General features: G+C 40.7%; 2 protein-coding genes and 1 long non-coding RNA gene across 4 annotated transcripts in view; 1 reads left to right on the top strand and 2 right to left on the bottom strand.

The window, feature by feature from the left end:
- The window catches only part of LOC5503234 (cholinesterase 1), a 28,489-nt gene extending 21,093 nt beyond the window's left edge, over positions 1 to 7,396 (top strand). Inside the window, exons 5-8 of the mRNA XM_032371581.2 lie at positions 4,070 to 4,174; positions 4,730 to 5,147; positions 5,960 to 6,195; positions 7,076 to 7,396. Coding sequence (XP_032227472.2) covers positions 4,070 to 4,174; positions 4,730 to 5,147; positions 5,960 to 6,195; positions 7,076 to 7,215 — 899 coding nt within the window. The 3' untranslated portion in view covers positions 7,216 to 7,396. The remainder of the gene's footprint in view (positions 1 to 4,069; positions 4,175 to 4,729; positions 5,148 to 5,959; positions 6,196 to 7,075) is intronic.
- Positions 7,397 to 8,105: 709 nt separating this feature from the next.
- Positions 8,106 to 13,444, bottom strand: LOC5503240 (techylectin-5B). Of its 2 annotated transcripts, none has more exons than XM_048734666.1 (4): positions 13,357 to 13,444; positions 10,457 to 10,591; positions 9,265 to 9,576; positions 8,106 to 9,052 (listed from the first exon to the last, which is right to left on the bottom strand). In XM_048734666.1, exons 2-4 carry the CDS (start codon positions 10,587 to 10,589, stop codon positions 8,391 to 8,393), a joined length of 1,107 nt encoding a protein of 368 aa, XP_048590623.1. In that variant the 5' UTR covers positions 10,590 to 10,591; positions 13,357 to 13,444; the 3' UTR covers positions 8,106 to 8,390. The 2 variants fall into 2 exon arrangements, with proteins under 2 accessions (XP_048590623.1, XP_048590622.1); XM_048734665.1 differs by lacking the exon at positions 13,357 to 13,444 and adding an exon at positions 11,510 to 11,557.
- A 3,648-nt stretch (positions 13,445 to 17,092) lies between these two features.
- On the bottom strand, positions 17,093 to 21,436 carry LOC116610908. The gene is made up of 3 exons (XR_007314129.1): positions 20,562 to 21,436; positions 17,868 to 19,862; positions 17,093 to 17,493 (listed from the first exon to the last, which is right to left on the bottom strand). It is a non-coding gene; the product is annotated as an uncharacterized LOC116610908 (long non-coding RNA).
- Between the last annotated feature and the right edge of the window lie 147 nt (positions 21,437 to 21,583).

Genomic DNA, 21,583 nt, shown 5'->3' with positions numbered 1-21,583 from the left:
TTAAATATTGATAGCAACACAAGCATCGCATTCAGGTATATGGGAAACTGTTGGTTTAAGAAGACGACACAGTATCAGAGGCCGCTAATACCAAGAAAGACAACGTTTTTCTGCAAGCAAAAATACAAAAAAAGACTACCGCAAACATGAATAAAACTTTAAATTGTCCGGCCATATTTGACGTACGCAGCGCTCAGGATAAATCTTCTCTCGTTGGTATCATCGCTCTCAATAGCTGCTTCTCACTGATGTCAGTACTTTGTAATGGTCTGGTAATATGCGCCATACTGCGCAAGCGCGAGCTGCGAACTCCCTCCTACATTCTCCTCACAAGTCAAGCATTAACAGATCTTGGAGTCGGGACCTTGTCTTCACCGATACTTGTTGCACTTGCAGCAGCTGAGTTACGATTCGGATTGGAGGCAATTTGTAACATAGCCCTAGAAATTGGTTGGACGATGTGCCTACTCAACTTGACATCCGGTTTGACTCTTACTGCAATCGCTGCTGACCGTTACTTAGCCATACACTGCGGGCTCAGCTACCCGTCGACCATCACGCACCGCCGTGTCTACATTATTCTTCTATGTATCGGTGTTATTTCGTTTGCGGTGGCCCCTTTGTGCCTTGAAATCTCCTTAAAGGCATATGCCATTCTGGTTTGCACGTGTACCTCTATTTGCTATACTACCACATTCGCTTTCTACGTTGGCGCGTTCCGTGTCTTAAATCGCAGATTGCGTGAAGTAGAGGCGGAAGCTGTTAACCAATCAGGTCTCGATACTACAGCGTACCGCAAAGGCTTATGGATTATGGTATTAGTTGTTCTGACATCGACATTGGGTCTGATACCAACTTCGGTCTGCTGGCTTTATTTCTCCTTTACAGGGGTTTTTGGAGATTCTATTGACCTGTTGTTTTGGTCCACGACATTCCTACACTTCAGCTCATTGGCAAACCCGATTATTTTCCTCACACGACTTGGTGATATCAGGCGCAGTTGTAAAGAGTTCTTACAAGAAATACGCAGCAAATTCTTCGCAATTTGAATAAGTCACTAAATTATATTACTGCGGTTTCAAATATTTTGCAACGAGCCGACGATTGCCAGCAGCTGAATTAGTTTCTTGCTTCTGTCATTCAAAATTGTTTAATTATTTATGTTGAGCAGCACTGAATTTAGTTTCCAATAGGCCATTCCAGCTATAAGCATGCGCGCGCACTCACAATGGGAACGTACCTCAAATAAAAAGTCTATACTACAAAGCCACACGTGTATACCACTGTATTTTAAACCGTCTGTCAAATGTTGAAAATGTGTCAATACAAGTACTGTTGAAATTGTTGTCGTCACTCGTTGTACCAGTGTTACTGTACGGTTGTGAAATTTGGGGTACATGCCTTTTAGGAAGGGCTTCATCGTATGAAATTTTTAAGACTAAATTTTTCAAACTACAACTGAAGTTTTTCAAGCGTATACTAGGAGTCCACTTAAAAACTACAAATTTAACTATATATGGAGAACTGGGAAAAGCCCCACTAATAGTACAAATTTCTTCCCTGGTGGCAAAATATTGGTGCCGAATAAAAGGTAGGATATATGAAAACACCTTAGTGGGGGAAACGGCGAAGATCAGCCTTTCTTCAACATCTAATGACCCTGTAAGGTTTATCAATTCCCTATTTGCTTGGTGTGATTTAAAGACACTACAGGAAATAGATATTGAAGGCCAAAAAATTCATACCCTAGGAAAATATATTAAGGAAGTACTATATAAAAGTTATGCAACATTTTGGAGAACCCAGGCACAGTTAAATCAAAATAGTGGAAAGCTACGCACTTATTGCAAGATCAAGACAAATTTTAAACTAGAAAAATATTTATCAGAAGCTAATGTTAGACGCCGACAATCTATGACTAGATTGCGTGTCTCGGCACACAAATTAGCAATTAAAACAGGCCGCTATAAAAATTTACCTTAGGAATTAAGGATTTGTGAAAAATGTGAGAAAAATAAAGTTTGGGATGAGTACCATACCTTAATGGAATGCGACTATGTCAATGATATACGTCGAGTATTTTTTAATGATCTATTTGCAATCAATAACTCTTTCAAACTGTTAAGGAGAAAAGACCTTTTTTTGTATATTATGAGCTTAACAGATGACTCCATTACGAGCCTAGTCCTCATATCAAACATATCCCCCACGGATAGTGACCTTCGTACGTAGTGCCTTATATGGGCATTCATGCCCATATTTAGAAGAGCTAAAGTTTCCCCGTTCCCTGATCTACAGAAAACATGGTGAAAAATGCTGATTCCTGTTAATTTGACACTCAAGGCAAAAGTTTGTCAAGAAAAACTTGATCACTTGGTCAAATCCTTTTTTTACTATTCTTGAAAAGTCCTTAGACCCAGGCCTCCAAGAGATTGACCGAGCGTGTTTGAAGGTCCCCAAATTTTGATATGTGAAATTTTGTGATGATGTAATTAAATATTATGAATAGAGGATAGGCATATAAGCCAACCTACTTTGTATATTATCCTAATATACCTGTATTGGTATTTATTGGAATAAAGTTATCAAATACCAGAATGCAGCGCGCGCTTTTTTAAGCTTACATCAAACGAAGCGCGCGCTGCATGCCGGTAGTTGTGCTTCTGTCATTCAAAATTGTTTAATTGTTTATATTGAACAGCACTGAATTTTGTTTCCAATAGGCCATTCCTGCTACAAGCATGCGCGCACACTCACCATGGGAATGTACCTCAACTACCGGCATGCAGCGCGCGCTTTGTTTGATGTAAGCTTAAAAAAGCGCGCGCTGCATTCTGGTATTTGAGGTAGGTTTCTATGGTTATGCGCACGCAACCTTATAGCTGGAATGGCTTATTGCGTCACCCCCTCTCAAGGAGCTGACCAATCAAAAATGAATATTAATTCCCACAATTTTAATGACGGGAAGCAAAAAGCGTTTTTTTTTTTTTAAATTGACCAAAGCTCGCAGAATATTAAAAATCGCAGTAAGCCGTCTTCAAACGCACTAGTTTGACACACTTATCCCTATTCAGACTGGGCTATGTTGAGCTGTCTGTGACTGGAGGATAAAAGCTCCCCCAACCCCCCTCCTCTGTATTTCATGAACCGCTTAGGCTATGTCCATCAAACTTACAGACAACAATCACCAGCATGCAAATAATCGTCACGCTTTATTTTGGGTGTGGTCCAATCTAATATGACGTCACAATGACGTCATAAATACGATGTCTATATATTCTTTCAAATATTGCCTAAATTTTTAGATATGGGGTTGAAATCATTTTACATCATTTAGATATGTCAAAATCAAGGTTTTAACGGCTTTACAATGCAAAGAGGCCATAAAACGTATATAATCGATTATTTTGGAAGAATTCCCCCCATCTTGGGTCCGCCATCTTGGATCCGCTATCTTGGATTCTTATGATTTTTGCAAAAAAATTACAAAAAAAGTATTTGCATGCATGTATTACTGCTCATAGTAATGATAAATGCATAATATTAGCTTTTAGTGTCAATTAGTAAATATAGTTACATTTTTAACAACAGCTTTGAAAGAGCAAAATTTACCCACCCATCCCCCCAAATATCGTGTCACCTAAACAAACTTGTAAAGTCAAAAGAGGCATTTTAATCTGAGAAAGAGGACCAAAATATAAAAAAATCAATACTTTTTAAGTTTTGGGAAACCTGTGTGAAAAAACGGTTGCCGTGGTAACACAGAGCGTCTCTTCGACATGTCAATGACATCAAAACGTCCGCAGATAGATTTTAGGGAAAGTCACCAAGTTATAGCCTCTTAGCCTCTATGGTTCGGAAGTTATAGCAATTTTCCCGGAGGGGGGGGGCTTAAAGGGGGGGCCCGGGAGGGGACCCGGGCGCCCTGGGCTACGCCCCTGTCAACAAAGTTTTTTTTTATCTTCTTCTAATTTTGATGTGATTTTGTTTTTGCTGTTGGCATCGCCACTCATATGATGCAAAAAGTGGTTACGCGTTGCTCTAGTTCAATGCTGTTCTGGGTGTTCAGGTGATCCAGATAGTCAGATGCTGTCCGGGAAGATGTCAGTGTCCGAGATTATGCTGGGTGTGGTCGATAACGAGGGGACCATCCTTTTACCAGGGACTCTCCCAGGTAAAGTGTCATGGGTAAGAGGGGGAGGGGGGTTGGAGGTACGACGATGCAAAAACCTTGCTACAAGCAGTTTTCATCAATGACAGACCTCTAACACTACTTTTGAATGTTGAAGAGGGGAGGGGTTGCCGATTAAAAAGCTTGCTAGCTACAAACCTTTTTTCTTAAAGTTGAGAATCTCCCCTTCTCACAAATGACAAATCTCTCTCATTGTACCTTTGAGAAAGGGAGAAAGGGAGAAAGGGAGGGGGATCCTATTTTACCCACCCATTTTGCAACTTATTGCGTTTTTGGTTTATAAAATCGCGCACCCGGAAAACCCTATTTTAAATCAAATATTTTGCCCAAAAATAATGAGAATTTCCAGTTTCAGCCTGCCATGTTTATTGGTATTCATATTTTTACAGCTTCGGTTTTAGTGAGTATTTTGAATAACAAAAAAAATCAACAAAAGCATTATGATATTGTTTAAGGACTTTGGTGTTTGGGCGGGGAAAGGAAGGGGAAAAGCTGGCCATCAACCTAAATAACTCCATGCCATCTTGTATTCCACAGGCGTGACGGAGCCCCAAACCTTATCCATGAACAGCTTTGACATCAGGGCATTCAGGTCTTTAGTAAAAAGATCTAAGCTTATCAAAAGGCCCAGCGAAGCAGCCACAAGGATCATAACACATCAATACACTAACTGGAGCCATTCCAATAACAATACCGAGATAGTAAAATCATTGGTCAAGATTTTCACTGACGCAGCGTTCACGGCGCCGGCCATCAAGGCAGCAAGGATACTGGCAAAACGTCACGTCACCACTTTCTTCTTTCGAGTCGAGCTGAAACCTTCAGTTCTTTCGGGATTTGGGTCACGTGATGATGACATGCGCGGGAAAACCGCTGACATACTTTCTGGAGACGCTGGTAGTCCTGAGTTGAGGAATACGCTTGTGAGAATGATCGCCGCTTTTGCTAAATCAGGGTAAGTGGCTGAGAAAGAATACCATATGGGTATGTTTTTTGCTTACAGAAAAAAATCTGAGAAAATTCCTTTTAATGGAATGGATCTCATTTGAATATTTGTCTCTTCTGTTTTGCACAGCTTCTTCGCTGACAACGTTTCCTCCAAAATGTATATATATTTTTTTCAAAGAATGCAATGCCTGTCTATTAACAGCATCTTGCAAACAGGGAGTATATTGGTTTTTTGGTACATAGTGTCGCTGAAAAGAAGAGGGACGCAGGAGGGAAAAATCCCCCCACCCCGTTCCCGGATACACACACACCTTGTATTCTCATTGGGTTTTCAAGACATGCTATTACACAGGGAAATTGGAGGGGGCTGTGCGCCTTGTGATTGAAGAATCGCGAATGTAATAACTTCTTGAATAATAGTGCCTATGACTGCGCAACACTCTAAGCAAAGCCTTGCTACGCGCCAAAATTAGCATCTTTCTCTAGTAACCCGAAATAACTTTTCTCTAGTAACCCGAAATTACTTTCTCTTTTAACCCGAAATTACTTTTCTCTAGTAACCCGAAATACTTTTCTCTTGTAACCCGAAATTAATTTCTCTTTTAGTCCGAAATTACTTTTCACTAGTAACCCGAAATTACTTTTCCTTAATAACCTTCAATTTCATTTCTTTAGTATCCCGAACTTACTCTTCTTTGGTCACCCGAAATTACTCTTCTGTAGTAACCCGAAATTCTTCTTCTTTAGTAACCCGAAACTACTCTTCTTTAGTAACCCAAAACTACTCTTCTTTAGTAACCCGAAATTATTCTTCTTTAGTATACCGAGTGCGTCTAACGATTCTCGTACCCCACTCTGGCCTCGGTTCAGTGCCTTGCGGAGCCCCTACATGTCAATCACACCTTCCTGTGAGGTGCGTCATTGGCTTTTGCCTTCCCGGATGTCGCTATGGAACGAGCTACTGCCCTCACTAGAGGTGGTCAGCGGCTGCACGCTGGCGAAACGGGAAGATGTCAAACCCACGACTACGGCAAAGCTGGAGAGATGTGAAAAAGGTAAACTAGGAGGAAGAGTTTTAAAAAGGGCTTGATAAATGGCATCCAGTGAGATCTAAGTTCTACTGTAAGCATAGGATAGAAAAGTGTTGCATATCAATGGCTTAAAGCAGGGGGTCATACCAAAAGCAAAGCCTTGCAGCAGAAACTACGTGATTTATTGAGTTGCGAATTCAAAATAAACAAATAAATGAATGCGGCCGTCACACCGGGGAGTGACTAAAATAGAATATCTAAAGCAAAATAAGCTCTTTCTGGCAAAGAAACTACCTCGCTGGCTTGTAAGTGCTGAATAATTGGCTTATTGTTATTTTGCTGTAAAAGCCATGCGCGGGTTTGCCACCCAGAAGGTTAAATGATCAGTGCAAGTCACTTAATCATTTACCAATCCTGCCTAATGAATTTAGACATCCAAACCAATGATGGATACCAAAAGCCCCGCAAGGACACAAAGCGTATCTAGGAGTGGACGCCTGGAGTGTATGCATTCCTCTCGGCCGACAGAAATCGGTCTTTTCTATTATCAATTAATTGACATATCCTAGAACATTTGGCGTAATTTCTTCGCCTTCATACCCCTACTCTTCAAATTTAAGGCAAAGTGAAAATAACAACACGATTTTTCATACAAACTATTTCCTATTTGGTTCTTGTTCTCAGTGGAGGGGGAGAAGGTAAAGGGGGGGGGGTTGTGATATGGGCGTAGAGCAAGGCGGGGAAGGGAGAGTATTCTGTATAAAATATGGTAAATAGGAGAAGTGGGCGCCTAATGTATGGGGGAGGAAAAATTGCTGGAGCAGTTTATTGAGATTTGCGTTCCTGGGAATGCTTGAATTGTATATTCCAATAACCTGGGTGCGCACCATTTTGTTATTTCCAGACAGCACGTCCAAGGTCTTGACTGCTGTCGTGGCTATCATGGCGATCGTCATCATCATTATGCTGTCAATTATTGTCTACCAGGGGCGGACGCTAAGCAAACGCGCTGATGTCAACGGGGCTTGCGAAACACTCCAGTAGGGGGGAGGGAAGACAGTCTAGCCTAACGTTTTATGGTGGAAGGCGAAGGGTGTTTGGACCTGTAATAGGAAGGAGGGATGAACTGCCAAACATATGGAGAAGGAATAGGCAGTTTTTATAGCGGTAATAATAGGCATAGTCTAACACTAGGGTAGGGTAGGGGTAAGGATAGTCTAAAACATTGAGGAAGGGAAGAAGTAAGAATACTTTAAGGCACAGGGGTAGGGTAGGGGTAAGAATAGTTTTAGGCATGGGGGTAGGGGAGGTGTAAATCTAGTCTAGCACATTAGGGTAGGGTAGGGGTAAGAATAGTCTAACACATGGCGGTAGGGAAGGGGTAAGTATAGTCTAACACATGGCGGTAGGGGAGGGGTAAGGATAGTTTAAAACATTGGGGTAGGGGAGGGGTAAGTATAGTCTAACACATAAGGGTAGGGGAGGGGAAAGTATAGTCTTATACTTGGGGGTAGGGGAGGGATAGGTATAGTATAGAGCATGGAGGAAGGGGAGGGGTAGGTATAATTTAAAACATGGATGTAGGGGGGGGAAGGTATAGTCTAACACATGGGGGAGGGGTAAGTAGTCTGACACGAGGGGAGGGGAGAGCTGGCCTGCTTAACATGAAGAACAGGCTCGAGAAATAGGGAGAACGTCTTCTATCCATTACATATAAGATGGGGCGGACTAATTGATAAGGGGGCTTGGGGGGGGAAGGGTGATGAGATGGTGCGTTAAAGGCAAATGTGGAAGCAAGAAACAGCTCTCATATTTTTGTTATAGCAGGATATAATTCCAGGTTTGACTAACCAAGAGAGGTTGTAATACGAGGATTTCCCTTGACTTGATCCTTTTGAATATTATAAAACGCCACTAGAGACAAAGACTCATTGACTTTCGCACTTGACTTTATTAAGCACAGGGTTGCCCATCCGTCTAGTACACATTAAGTTTGCATGTGGATCTCAAAAGGTTGTGATTGTAGAATCTAGAGAGCAGCCAATCAAATAAGGCTACAATAAGAATTTCAATTAAAATAGGTGATAATTGTAATTTCTTAGAAAAGATCATGTAAGATAGTTTATTGTGCTATGAACCTACTTTGTTACCCCATGTTACCCATACCTTGAAAGCCCGAAAAAATATCTAAAATAAATGCCATGCCATGAAGGAGAGCGTTATCTTATTTTCATTTGGCAAGCCTTTAGCGTATTGCTACCAGAAACCCCCCATGTCTTCCACGTGATACCTCCCATCATCCCTTGCGACAAGTACTCCCCGTTCAAATTCGACAAGTAGTCCTGCGAGCATCCATCAAACCACCATCCTCCCTTAGGCGCATGCGCACAATCACCGCTGCCCAAATCATTATTTCGATCCTTGGTTGAAAAGTACATGCCGTCGCTTGTTGAGCCCAGCAGTTCGCCCCCGGTACCATTACAAATAGAGTCAGCGGCATCTCCTGTCAGGTACGACGCGGTGATTCGATAATCGTCGTCATTAGACCCTATTTTGAACATGCTATAGACAGCATATGCCTTCTTGCCACTATAAGCCTCTATGTCAACCCTGAGAACTGCACCATCCCTCGTCATCTGATAGATAATCTGGTTTCCAAGCCAGTGCTCGCCAGACAGATTCCCGAATCCGAATTTATACTCGTCCCAAGTCCGGTCGAACGACAGAGAGCCGTCGACTCGCCTTTGTATGACCGACCAGCCGCCATCATCCAAGGTCTGCTCGCAGTATATGGGGACTGGGGTGGAGAATTCTCCAGGAATGACGTAATATACTCCATCGGAAGTGTAGCCATGGTAATACCAGTCATCGCAGCCCCTCACTATGAAATGACGATTATTATTAGAGATAAGAGATAAGACACAATTTGATGACCTTTCAGGAAAAAAGGCGCATAGCCTTCACAATAGCAATAGCAATAATAACAACCTTTACAAATGTGTCCGTCAATACAAAAGACATTACCCGTCATAATTGTTGTTATTATTATTTCTATTGTTATTCCTCACAACAACTACTACTACTGTTACTTACTCTTAATCTCACAACCACGCCCACCATAACCGGACGGACAAATAATGTCCTTACTAGATGATTGGCACACACTTCCGCACCATCCACTTCCGCCGGAAGTCGCCACCTCGAAGTAGGTAAATCCAGGCCTTCTTATTAACATAGAGGGATTGGTCACTTTTGTTTGAGAGCTTAGCTCACAAGAGTGCTTTGGGGTCCCTGTGTCTTCTAAATTGAATGATTGGCAAGTTGGATTTACAAGGCATTCCTTGCTGCATTCGAGAGAGTCCTGGACACTTATGGTTTCAATAACGTGGCCAATAAGTGAACGATCTATAAACATGAAAAACGGGCAGAGATGATAGAGCGATACTACATGATGTTTATAGCGGAGCAAGCGCGGCCGTAGGCCGAGCGCGGAGCCCCATAGGTATAGGAAAATGGTATATAATCAGATAACTATGCGAATGAGTTTTTTTGGTCATCGCGAGGGAGCGATGATCAGTCGCTGATTAGTCCTGACACCATTATTATTATTATTATTATTATTATTATTATTATTATTATTATTATTATTATTATTATTATTATTATTATTATTATTATTATTATTATTATTATTATTATTATTATTATTATTATTATTATTATTATTATTATTATTATTATTATCATCATCATCATCATCATCATCATCATCATCATCATCATCATCATCATCATCATCATCATCATCATCATCATCATCATCATCATCATCATCATTATTATTATTATTATTATTATTATTATTATTATTATTATTATTATTATTATTATTATTATTATTATTATTATTATTATTATTATTATTATTGTAAAACTATGAAAAATATTTGGAATGTGCTGGCTCCGCCTTTAGTCAATGCCTAAATCTATATTATTATGATATTAAATCAACTTGAAAACATATCCAGAAGCGGGACACCCCCCCCCCCCCCCATATTTGGCTTAACAATAACAAGACATATATGGAAATCCACGGAAGAACAATGAATCCCCCCGCACTTTTCTTGAAACCCTTGCATTGACTCCCCTCTAATTCCTGGATCCGTCCTTGACGTAGCTCGATACTTGCAACTGGATTGATAAAAGCAAGATATGTGCCTCTTCTAGCCAAACAACCCTTTAAATTCTTCCACAAGCTATTGGTCCCCAGTCTCCCGTTGGTTACCTTTCGAAACAGCTGTGAATATTCCGCTTCGCACACAGGAAGACCGACATGAAATATCACTGTTCGATACGACACCCGACAGCAAAGCGGTCAGCGGTACAGCGACACAAAGTAGAAAGGTCTTGTTCATCATCACTGTTCGAGAAAGGACCATATCAATATTTGGGTGACCTTAAATCTCGCTCGGCCAATCTCTTGGAGGCCTGGGTCTAAGGGCTTTTCAAGACTTATAAAGATTTGACCAAGCGATAAAGTTTTTTTGACACATTTTTGCCTCGAGTCTCAAATTGAAAGGAATCAGCATTTTTCACCCATGTTTTCTGGAGATCAGGGAGCGGGTAAACTTTATCTCTTCTAAATATGGGCATCAATGCCCATATAAGGCAATGCATACAAAGGACACTATCCGTGGGGAATATGTTTGATAGGTGACATAGGCAATCGCCCTCCCACAAAAATGCAAGAACACATCATTTGAGTTGATTTAGTTTATTTAAGTCTTAGTCTTTCCATGTTACTCATAATGAGAGAAATAAGCGTCTGACCCTAAATAGGTAATCAAATATTCCGGTAATCAAATACACGGGCTTCAATAAAGTTTTTTAAGAAAATTGAAAATGGAACGCAATGTGGCCAACATGTTGGCTAATTGTATTAAAAATGTGTGTATCCCACGCGCGTACACAGGGGGGAGGGTGCGTAGGGTGCCCCCCCTTGGCTCCCAAAAGAGTCATTTCTTATTAACACGTTGACCCCTTAACCGGCCTGTACCGGCTTTGAGAAGTACCCACAACCAAAAAAATTCATAAATGCAAAATAAACACAACAAGATGAAGATACTCAGGCATCAGTCTAAGGGATAAATGGTCTTGCAGATATGCATCCAACCAAGGTGTTGGCAACTACTCTTTAGCCAAATAGTAGCTCCGGATCTTTGGCAAATTTCAAATCGAACAAGGAAAGAAAAGCAGAATTACCTCTCTCAACAAAACGCTCAAAATACTACTCAAGGGAGAGAGATCAGCAAACACAGTTCAAGAAACAAATAGATACCTTTATTCTGATCATCCAGGTCCATTAATTCCATGGCCTCAAAACACAACGTCCGCTCCTTGAAGGCTTGTAAAACCATCTTGGATGCTATTACGGATTGCAAAGCGTTCTGGATGATCCGGTGAAAAATTCACGAGGGGAGGGCCAGTCAATATACCTCTCCCCAAAGTCAGACGGATTTTTTCACTCCAAAGCCAAACAAATCAATTCCATGTCATACAGACCCAGAATAGCAGTGTAAACAATTTTGGAATCAATTTGGTTTCAGAAAAGACAGCATAAAGGAAGGCTGTGGTGATTTATTGGAAAAACATTTTGTCATCCAGGCAGAGCCAAACAAAAAAAAATCACCATGAATCCACCTTTGCTTGCAAATATCCATAAGCACAGCACTTAATCATGCCCTAATAGACTACATGATGTCCTAAGGAACTCTCCCAATATGCTCATAGCTGTATTTTTTTATATAAAATACAAGCAATCATCAATTTGTGCTCGCAATAGCACAGCAACCATTGATTTGAGATGGGACCGCAAAGCACTGTTTGTTAACTAAGACGCTGACAAGGTGCAGCGGCGTTTGACATTGGCGGGTTGTAAAAAATATCAAAATAGGGAGGGGTATCTGTTTTTGGTCTGTCAAGAGAAAATTGTTATCAACACGCTTCAAATAAGGCTAAAGAGTCTGAATGGACCCATTAGAATACCCCGAAACCAGAAAATCAAATAAGATTCCGGGAGGTAATTAGTTATTGATTTTTCCCAATACCCCCCAATCCCGGGTACGCGTCTGCATCCGCTACGTGTGCCTTACTGGAAACCCAAATCACCATAACCTAACTTAATCTCATAAACAGATACCAGATTGTGTTCCCTAAACAGTGGTTTTAGGCATTTGACGTTTTCCACTCTCATATGGTAACCTTCATTGAAATAGGTGTATAGTCGTTCTATAGGCTCTATAGGCGTTCTATGGGCGTTCGAGATCTGACGCTCTTCCTGAAATGGCTGATATTCTAGCCTCGTTCGTCTAAAGCTTGAAAAGATAAACTGTCGCTGCTATTGTTACTTCTTCTTTAAAGTTAGTTGCCGTCATTCTTCGCATGACACAACATTTCCTGTTTTCATAAAGCATTTTTCTTTAAATTTAATTTCGGTCTGTTCATTCATATTTCCTATAATGAAAACTAGGGAAATATTCAATAACAGCATAATCGAAGTCGAGGATGCGGTATCATTAGTGCGGATCCGTTCTTTGACCTTAAAGATGCCGACAATATAAAATCTCAAAATTTTAAACTAAAAATATCACTACACTTTTGAAGAAAACCTCAAGGTAAAGGTGTTAATTCTAGCTGGGTGATACGAGTTAATAGAATATCTAGCATACGCATATGTTATTGAAGTAAAAAACAAATATAGTAAACGATAACCAAAGTAATTGTTTTAATTCACGACCAGAAAAAGAAAAAAAGAAAAAAAGAAATAAGAAGGTGTAAAAGGGAAGAAGACACACACTTGCCAAAACGGCAAAAAAGTAAAAAAATTATAGTTTCAAAACATGATTATTTTGAAAGAATAATGTTTGAAATCCAAATTCCAATTTTGTTTACCAATTCTAATCCAAAACGTTTAATGGTTTGCGAAAAAAAATATACCACCTTTACAATGGCTAGAGGTTAACCTCTCTTGTGACATTTGTAGGGGGTATGAATGTCATATATGATGGAGGTGTTACGTATAACTTACAAAAAGTAAAGAATCGATGCATTACATTCATCAAAATCTTACTTTTTTGCAATCCCTCACCACCGGCATTGTGTAAATAAATGTTAGAGCAAGCTCACCTTATGAATTTACATTGTATAATCAAACAGAGTCAGAAAACGTTTGCTTCGCTTCGGGCTTCTATCTTCGACTGTTCAATAGAAGAACCACCTTGTATAGACAAACATACGCACAGTGAGATGCTGCATAATAAAACGCTATCTTTCTTTTCTACCTCTTAATAATGTCTTTCATCCCGACACAAGAGAAAATTAATACCATGCTGCAAATGAGGCTTAAGCGTGAAAAAGACCCATTAGAATACCCCGAAACCAGAAGATCAGATTCCCGGAGGTAATTAGTTTTTTTTTTGCGATACACTCTATAGAAACTGTGTAATTAGGATTACGAAAAATCTTATTTTAAAGATTATTTTGAAATAACTAAAGCAGCAAATCAAAGTCAGCTATATGAGTTGACATAATAATTGACGCCTAATATAAACCAAGGGGTTATATAAGGAAAAGAATACTTGATAAAAATTTCGAGTTCTATGGTATATTCGCCTTCCAAATATGGCTTGAAAAACACTTCCATAAGCGCCTTCCCCGAATAGGCGCCTCGGCTAAAACAGCTAAAAGTGTTGCACTAAACAGCGGCGTAGCCAGGATTTTTAACAGGAGGGGGCCCAAAAGACATTTTCTCCTGTATTTTAGATGTCTTATAGTCTCATACATTCACTGCATTTTTGGCTGCTAGAAGGGGGGCTACGCCCTTGCTATAAACCTCGATAAAGAGGGGGACTGGGGACTGTAAGTTTGAAACTGCCAGCTTAGTCACCACAGCCTTGTTTAACTTAAAGCTTGCATTGTGTATGTGTGCGTATATGCATTTTCTTGTTTGTTCTTCAGGACAATATTTCCTTATTTTAAAATGATAAAAACCAGTTTAGTTCGGGCAGATTTCCATAAAGCAACATGATCCCAGCCACAGGGATCCCAAATAACGAGGGCCCCCGAATGATCACCCGAAATTTCGATGTGCTCGCAGTTTTCGGCTAATGGTCGCATGCTCGCGCAATTATTTCCGCCGTGCTCGCATTGTATTTTTTGTTGTGCTCGAATGCTCGATTTATTCAAAAACCAAAAATATTCGGTCTCGCATAAAAAAACCGTGGTGCTCGCAAGTGCTCGCCAAAGACCATTCGGGGCCCTTATTTAGAAATGCGCTTTTCTCAGGATATTTTGTATGAAAACAAAATCGTTTCCAACTTTTAAAGTATCAGGGGGTGTGATAACTAGTAAATTCTAGCTTTTTGTCGCGCTTTTTGAGACACCACAAATTTGACTTAAAAAATAGTTTTCCTTTTTCGTATTTTTCCTTCCCAGCTTACATTTCGATCTTTTCAGGGGGAGGAAGCAGGCATTTCCATCAAGTCTAGCTCTTTAGCTGACGACTCACGTGACTTTTGTTATTTTTTGCGCATATACACGTGCATGACGATTGCATCACTGCTATAGGCCAGTATTGGAGGCTTCCAAGAGACCGAAGGCTCCCGAATGCTCATCGATATTTTTACTTCTACGGCACAGCGAACTGTGCGTGGCGTAACCGTATAAGACAGGGCTAAGGAACCTGGTTATTGTCTTCCTATTCAGGCCCGTACCCAATGGGGGTTGCATGGGGTGCGTTCGCCCCACACCAGCGGGAAGTACACTTCCGGCTTGCAATAGACCAGATATTTGTAGACAAAACTATACAGCATAAGCGAATAAGAAATGCATTCTAGATCACTCTGGTATATTGTAAATCTATAAGTACCATTTTGTAGCCAAACCTGATAATAAACGTCAAGTGGAGATACTACAATGGCCTAAAAAATCTTTTTTTTTGTTCTTTTGGGGTTGGTCAGATTTTTATCAGAGAAGCTACTGGGGACAGGATTTCTTCCGGGAGCAGGAACGGCGGCGACCGACAAGAAGGGAGCGGCCGAGAAGGCGGGTTTTCGGGGGAATCTTTTTATAAACATACAACATTTATTTTCAAACAGAATAATACATACAATTTTTAAGGAACCTACTTCAAAGTTCGTTTAACTCTTATTATTTTATATATGGCAAATGCAGTGTTGCCATCAAAAAATGCCAAGGGACTAATATTTCAATGAAAGCATGTTATGTGCATAACTCGGGCGACTTATAGTTTACTGCTTCAAAATGTGAATAACTCGTGCGATTAGTTTAGTTATTCTATACTCTTCAAGGCCGTATCTTCAAAGTATTGGTGGGGGGGGCACAATACAGAAACATTACGAAAATATTGGGGGGGGCACAATACAGAAACATTAAGATAATATTGGGGGGGGGGCACAATACAGAAACATTACGAAAATATTGGGGGGGGGGGGGGGGGCACAGCCACGACCCTACTGGTCATCTCCTTAGAATTTTTAAAAATATTGGGAGGGGGGGCACATGGTCCTGCTCTTAGGGGTAATCATAAGATGCGATTGGTTTCAAAACTACCGTTACTGTCGCTTTTTAAAAAAACTACCCGTTCGATTTGCATTTCCGCCCCCTTTTTTAGTTATCTCCTAATATTTTTTTTAATTATAAATCTTGACTTATTCGAGGACCGTCATAGCTTGTTCTATTTCGTGCGCTATTGTTTTCGGGGCTCTACATTTAGGGCCCAAGATTTTCAGGCTAATAGCCACCTCGCCTATTTGTTTTTGCCCCGACAGATTTACTTCAGTCCGTAAAAAAACTCTTTTCAAGAGGAGGGCAGGATAAAGGAATTTTTTTAGTTTTCAGGGATGGAGCTATCCGCAAATCTGCTCTATGCTCTAGGTTTTAAAACCAAATTATTCATTTCAACACGACGAATTGCGCTAACAGGGTCGTAAAGGGGGAACCACGATCCCTCAGTTTTAGGCCTGGAAACCCGTCGATCCGACTTGTATGACGCGTTAGTTTCGTAGGCTAGCTATAAAACTTTGTACAAATGATATGTTAATCTCAGTAGGGGAATTAAATCCGCTTGAATAACAAGAATTTCAATTCATCCTATAACTAAAGCAGCTCACTTCTCTTTTGAATGCATGATCCAAGTTCTGAGTATTCAAAACAGAAACAATACATCATTGTCCCGCAAGTCGGATGCCTATTTAAGTAATTAATACTGAGGACGGGATTTCATCCGGGAGCAAAATTCAGCGACCGACAAAAAGAGAGTGGCCGAAAAGACGGGTTTTCGAGTAACCATTTTTTATATGTATACACTATTCCCTTTCAATCAGAATTTAATAATACATACAATTTTTTTTAAGGAACCTTCTTCAAAGTTTGTCTAACTTTTTATACACCTATTTCGAAATACGTTGTCAGCGCATATGGCAAATGGCAGTGTTGCTATCCAAAAATACCAAGGGAATCCTAATAATTCATTGAAAGCAGGAAAATGCGAGTAACCTGTGCGATTAGTTTAGTTATTCTATACTCTTCAGGGCCGTAGCAGGCATCAAAATATTGGGGGGGGGGGGGGGGGGGCACAATACAGAAACATTACAAAAATATTGGGGGGGGGGGGCACAGCCACGCCCCTACTGGTAATTTCCTTATAATTTTTTTAAAATATTGGGAGGGGGCACATGCCCCCAGTGCCCCACACCCTACTATGGTCCTGCTCTTAGGGGTAATCATACCTACAAGATGCCATTGCTTTTAAAACTACCATTTGCCAGGCCCGTACCCAGGATCTTTCTTGGGGGGGGGGGGGGGGGGGGTTGGGGAACTTAAACATCTATTGCGTGACGGATAAATGTGCTCTCTTTTATTTTTGACATATCTATACACATGGCCTTGACTGCTATTGGTGTATATGATTCTGTTAATTTCTGCCCAAAATGAATCAAGCAGGGTTCAAAGGTCAATTCTTCTAGGGTGTTTTCTTGCAAAGTGATCGATCACTTGATCTAGGTCGACGTCGGTGTCGTAGTGACAATGGATAAGGGGCCAATGCCGACAGCCCCATGCACGATCTGTTGTACGTGTGGAGGCGTCGAAGTGCACTGGCGCTTCTCGCACTCGCAGCTTGTAGCTGGTATAGTGCAACAGATCTGTAGCAGCGTGGAGATATTAGGGAACATGTCCCTATCACACTCCTTTAGAGCTTGGACTGCGGTACTTGGTCTGTCATTGCACTGTTTCGCGTCGTATCTAGAAAAAAAAAATACAACAGGAAGATAATGATAAGATATTATATATTATTGAAACAACCAATTTTGTAGCTTGCAATTAATTTGTTTATTTATTACATTGGACAAATAAATCTTCAATGAAGTTACTAACTATAGGTTTTGCTATTAGTGTTACAATAACCTTATCTTGAATCGGACCAATTATTGGTACAAGAGTTCCGGAGAGGGGAGATCATCTTTGTATGTATCGAGGATGGCCTCGGCCTCTTCGTCTGGAAACTTCTCACAAAGAATGGAGGCAAGTACTGACAGAACTACACGAACAACGTCAGCTATCAACTACCAAATAATATCCACTGATTATTGCATATTTCTCGCCAACAGTTTAATTACCTGAGAATTGCTCTTCTAGTTCCGACTGTTCATGAAGGGGATTGCTACATTACGCCTATAATGCTTCTCGGGATTAACAGCCGGGGCGTTCACGCGATGGCCTGTCTCCCAACGAGACGCGGCATCGATGGAGCAGTATTTACGATGTCAGCCATTCGCATAGCGTGGGTTTATATATGGGAGAACGTCTCATCCATCTTTGACAACATGACAACACCTCATAGGTCTCCTCTTGTAGGATCTGGAAAATACAAAGAAAATCGAGGCAGACACTTGGCAGACAAAAATGCTATAGACTACCTTTAACAATGTCTACAGCTCTGCCTTGCAACTTCACTGTTATTCCCGCCAAGTGTTATAGGAACTCGTAGAGTACAAGGAAGGAGACAATGAAGTCGAAGGAGGTTAGACTTGTTAGCAAAGAGGCTGCGTCGTCCTTGCTCCTCCTGTCTCATGATGCATCTTAGTACTCTTAACCCACCAGTTCGCTATTAGCTCCATAAATAATATTCTCCAAAGAAGTGATTATAAAGGTAAATGACTGGTAGAAATGTGTGTATGCATTGTGGCGGGCCGCCCATCTTGTCCGACCTTATCCACAAGAGCCTTGCGGCTATCCGCGTCATCTATCACCTTTTCGATAACAGAGTTAAGAAGACCTATGGATTGAAAAGTGCCAAAATTATATTTATTCATTTATCAAAATTAGGTTTGAGGGTTTTCTAGATCTCCTTAACCTTTTCGTTTTGGACTTCCTAAGAAGAACAGACTGCATTGCTTCAGTTTATCGATTGCACTCCTAATGCTTTGTTGGTGACAGCTATGGGCGATAACCAAGTTAAGACAATGTCAACTGCAGTGCACATAAACTGCTTTGGGCGCTACTTCCTTGATTTGTTGTCGCTTGACATATTAGCAGCTCCATCATATCCCTGACCACGGATATTTTTTCGGGTCCAGACCGAGACTCTGCAGCTTTTCCAATATGACATTGGCTATTTCTTGGCCTGTTATTTTCCGTAAGTGGATGAAACCGATAAATTCTTCGTGCACTTGAATGCCGTCGACGAAATGGATACATAAAGCTAGCTGTTCCTTGTTGTTGCTTGTGACTTCATCAGCCATTATGCTGAAGGACTTTGCAGCCCTGATCTTGTCCAAGATACCATCTAGTATCATATCGTTGCTATTTATCTCAATGATCTCATTCTGTATCCGCGGCGAGGTATACCTTGCGTTCCTATTTCTCATTCCAGTGGCAGTGAGGTGCTGGTCTAGGACAGCGTCGTGATTGGCAATCATTTGAAGGGCTGCCACAAAGTTGCCAACATTTCTATTGAGCTGATATGCATGCTCGTTTTTGCTGTTAACACCTGACTCCACCACCAAGAAAGGCAATGCATTGGCGACCGCAAAAGCGCACTGCTTCCGCAACACATTTGATTATGTGCTTGTTGCGCTCTATGTTGCGTTTCTTCTCTTCACCAAAGAGGGTGTTTACATATTTCGCTGGATTCTCGATTGCCTGTATAAACGCTGCCCGTTGATCATGCACTCTTGGTGACACTTGGACGCTTGATGTTCTCCCGCTTTTTCTCCAAGCTTGTACCACTTCGTGAAGGGGGCTTGTATAAAGTGGACCTTTCTGCTGTCTCATTATCGACATCGCGGCGCAGAATTTACAATATGCACCATCTTCGGAGGGGCTGTAGGCCATCCATGGGTATTCTTGAAGGTAGCGCCTCTGAAAGCCTCGTTCACAACCGTGGATTTTTCGGTTGGAAATTTGAAGATCTGCGGCGGGAAGAAATGGTTCTTAATGAGATGGTATCTCTGTTGGGGAAACAATTCACCACGGCTTTTGTAAGATGATAATGCCTTTCGCTCTATCATTATGGAGCTCTTCTTCTACCAGTCTTCCCTCTCTGTCATCGTCTTTTACTTGAAGGGGTCCAAGGTCCTGCCGGGGTCCTGGTGGTGCATCGCCTTCGGGTTCTGTGAGATATGAGCAAATCAAAATAATATAAATGTATTAAACATTGAAAAATCCATTGAGTGGAGTGCATTGTGAAGGTTCCTATTGCAATCTTATAGAAATCAACCCTGGCATAAAAAAGAAGGACATAGCAGAAAAAATTAAGTGGAGGAGAGAGGGTTTCTCTTTTAAAATAATATGATGCAGCGAGCTAGCAAAGGTAAAAAAAAAAGAAAATAGAGGAAAAGAAAAAGACAAAAGACTAAAAAAGTTCAAAATAAAGTTTAAAAAAACATCGAGATATTTTCTCCATAATGTCCCTCATCCCCTCTTCCTGCTATGGAAAAAATAACGCGATAAGATATTGCGGAACTCCAGATTGCCCCAAATGAAATGTTTTTGCAAGCGAAATAAAATTTGTGAGGGAAAAATAAACAGTTCCCGAGCAGGCATTATTTTTTTGCACTATTTGTACCTTGTGCGCAGTAGTTTGTGTAATCGGGTGAAATACAATAATTATGTGAAAAACTCAAGAGTGCCAATGCGGGTGCCCAAAAAATTAGGCATGTGATGAGGTCCAAAATCTTGTGACACCCGCCTAAATGCGGGTGAGTCGACAGCTATCTGTTTACGAACCAAAATGTTATTATAGAACAGCGCCTAAGTAAATGTAGAATTTGAGTCCACACGTGCTGAAATATTTTTGTGTTAGAACCTACCTGTGGTCGTTCCACTTCCATCTAGACTGTCTTCGAACGACCCTTCATCTTTTTCTTTGCCTTTGACTTTCCGATGAACCCAGGAATCAAGGGAACTGCAAGACTTTGCGGCAGGTTTACGTTTTCTAGCTTCTTTTACTTGTCATTGTGCAACATGCCGTCAGGGTCGCAATTTAGCTTCGCGCCATACATTGTATCTTTCCAGTATGTAATTCACGCGAGGTATGTTTGATTGGGTGTGCCTATATATATTCTCGTTTGTTCAAGGGGAGTTTAAATTTTTCTGATAAAAATCTGACCACCCCAAAAAGAACCAAAACTAAACCAGATATTTTTATCTCCACGGAACGTTTTTTATCGGATTGGCTACAAAAAAGTAGAATTTTTTTTTTAATTTCTATCGCATCTAATTGGCTTATACTTCGTAGTTTTGTCTACAAACATCACATCTATGTTGAACCGTAAGTGCACCGACAACGTTTATTGAAATAGGTGTATGCTATAAAGATCTGTTTCCTCAAATTACACTACCAAGGAATTCGAAGTCCAACGGTTCAAGCTACAAGTCATTAGAGTAAAAAAAGCCGGTGTCAAATCCACTAGACACTACCAGTCTGTCAGTCTATAGTTGCAATAGATTTTAAAGTCTGGAGTTTGAATTTTAAAGTCTGAAGTTTGATTTCGCAAAACTGAATTGCTTATCTTTAAAAAGGTAATTCAACCTATTCTTATTATCGTGCATTCAACCTAAATAGATCAAGACATTTGTTTGCCCTGAAGTGATTTTCTTTGTTTATATAAACTTAAACTTACATGTGAAAACACGCGTTTGCAACGGTTCTGACAGTTATTTATCGCTATTTTTAGAAATTACCCGTTCGATTTGCACATAGCAACAGTGGTTTTTTAAGTTTACAAAATTGACTAATCACAGCGCGTCGCGAAAGTGAGGACAAAAGAATACCACAATCGCTTCCCCTGCGCTATGCAAATTAGGGGACGCCGGATGGGTATCCAAGCAT

The sequence above is a fragment of the Nematostella vectensis genome, chromosome 11 (assembly GCF_932526225.1).
Source record: "Nematostella vectensis chromosome 11, jaNemVect1.1, whole genome shotgun sequence".
In the NCBI taxonomy this organism is placed as follows: domain Eukaryota; kingdom Metazoa; phylum Cnidaria; class Anthozoa; order Actiniaria; family Edwardsiidae; genus Nematostella; species Nematostella vectensis.
This window is presented reverse-complemented; position numbering and strand designations above follow the sequence as displayed.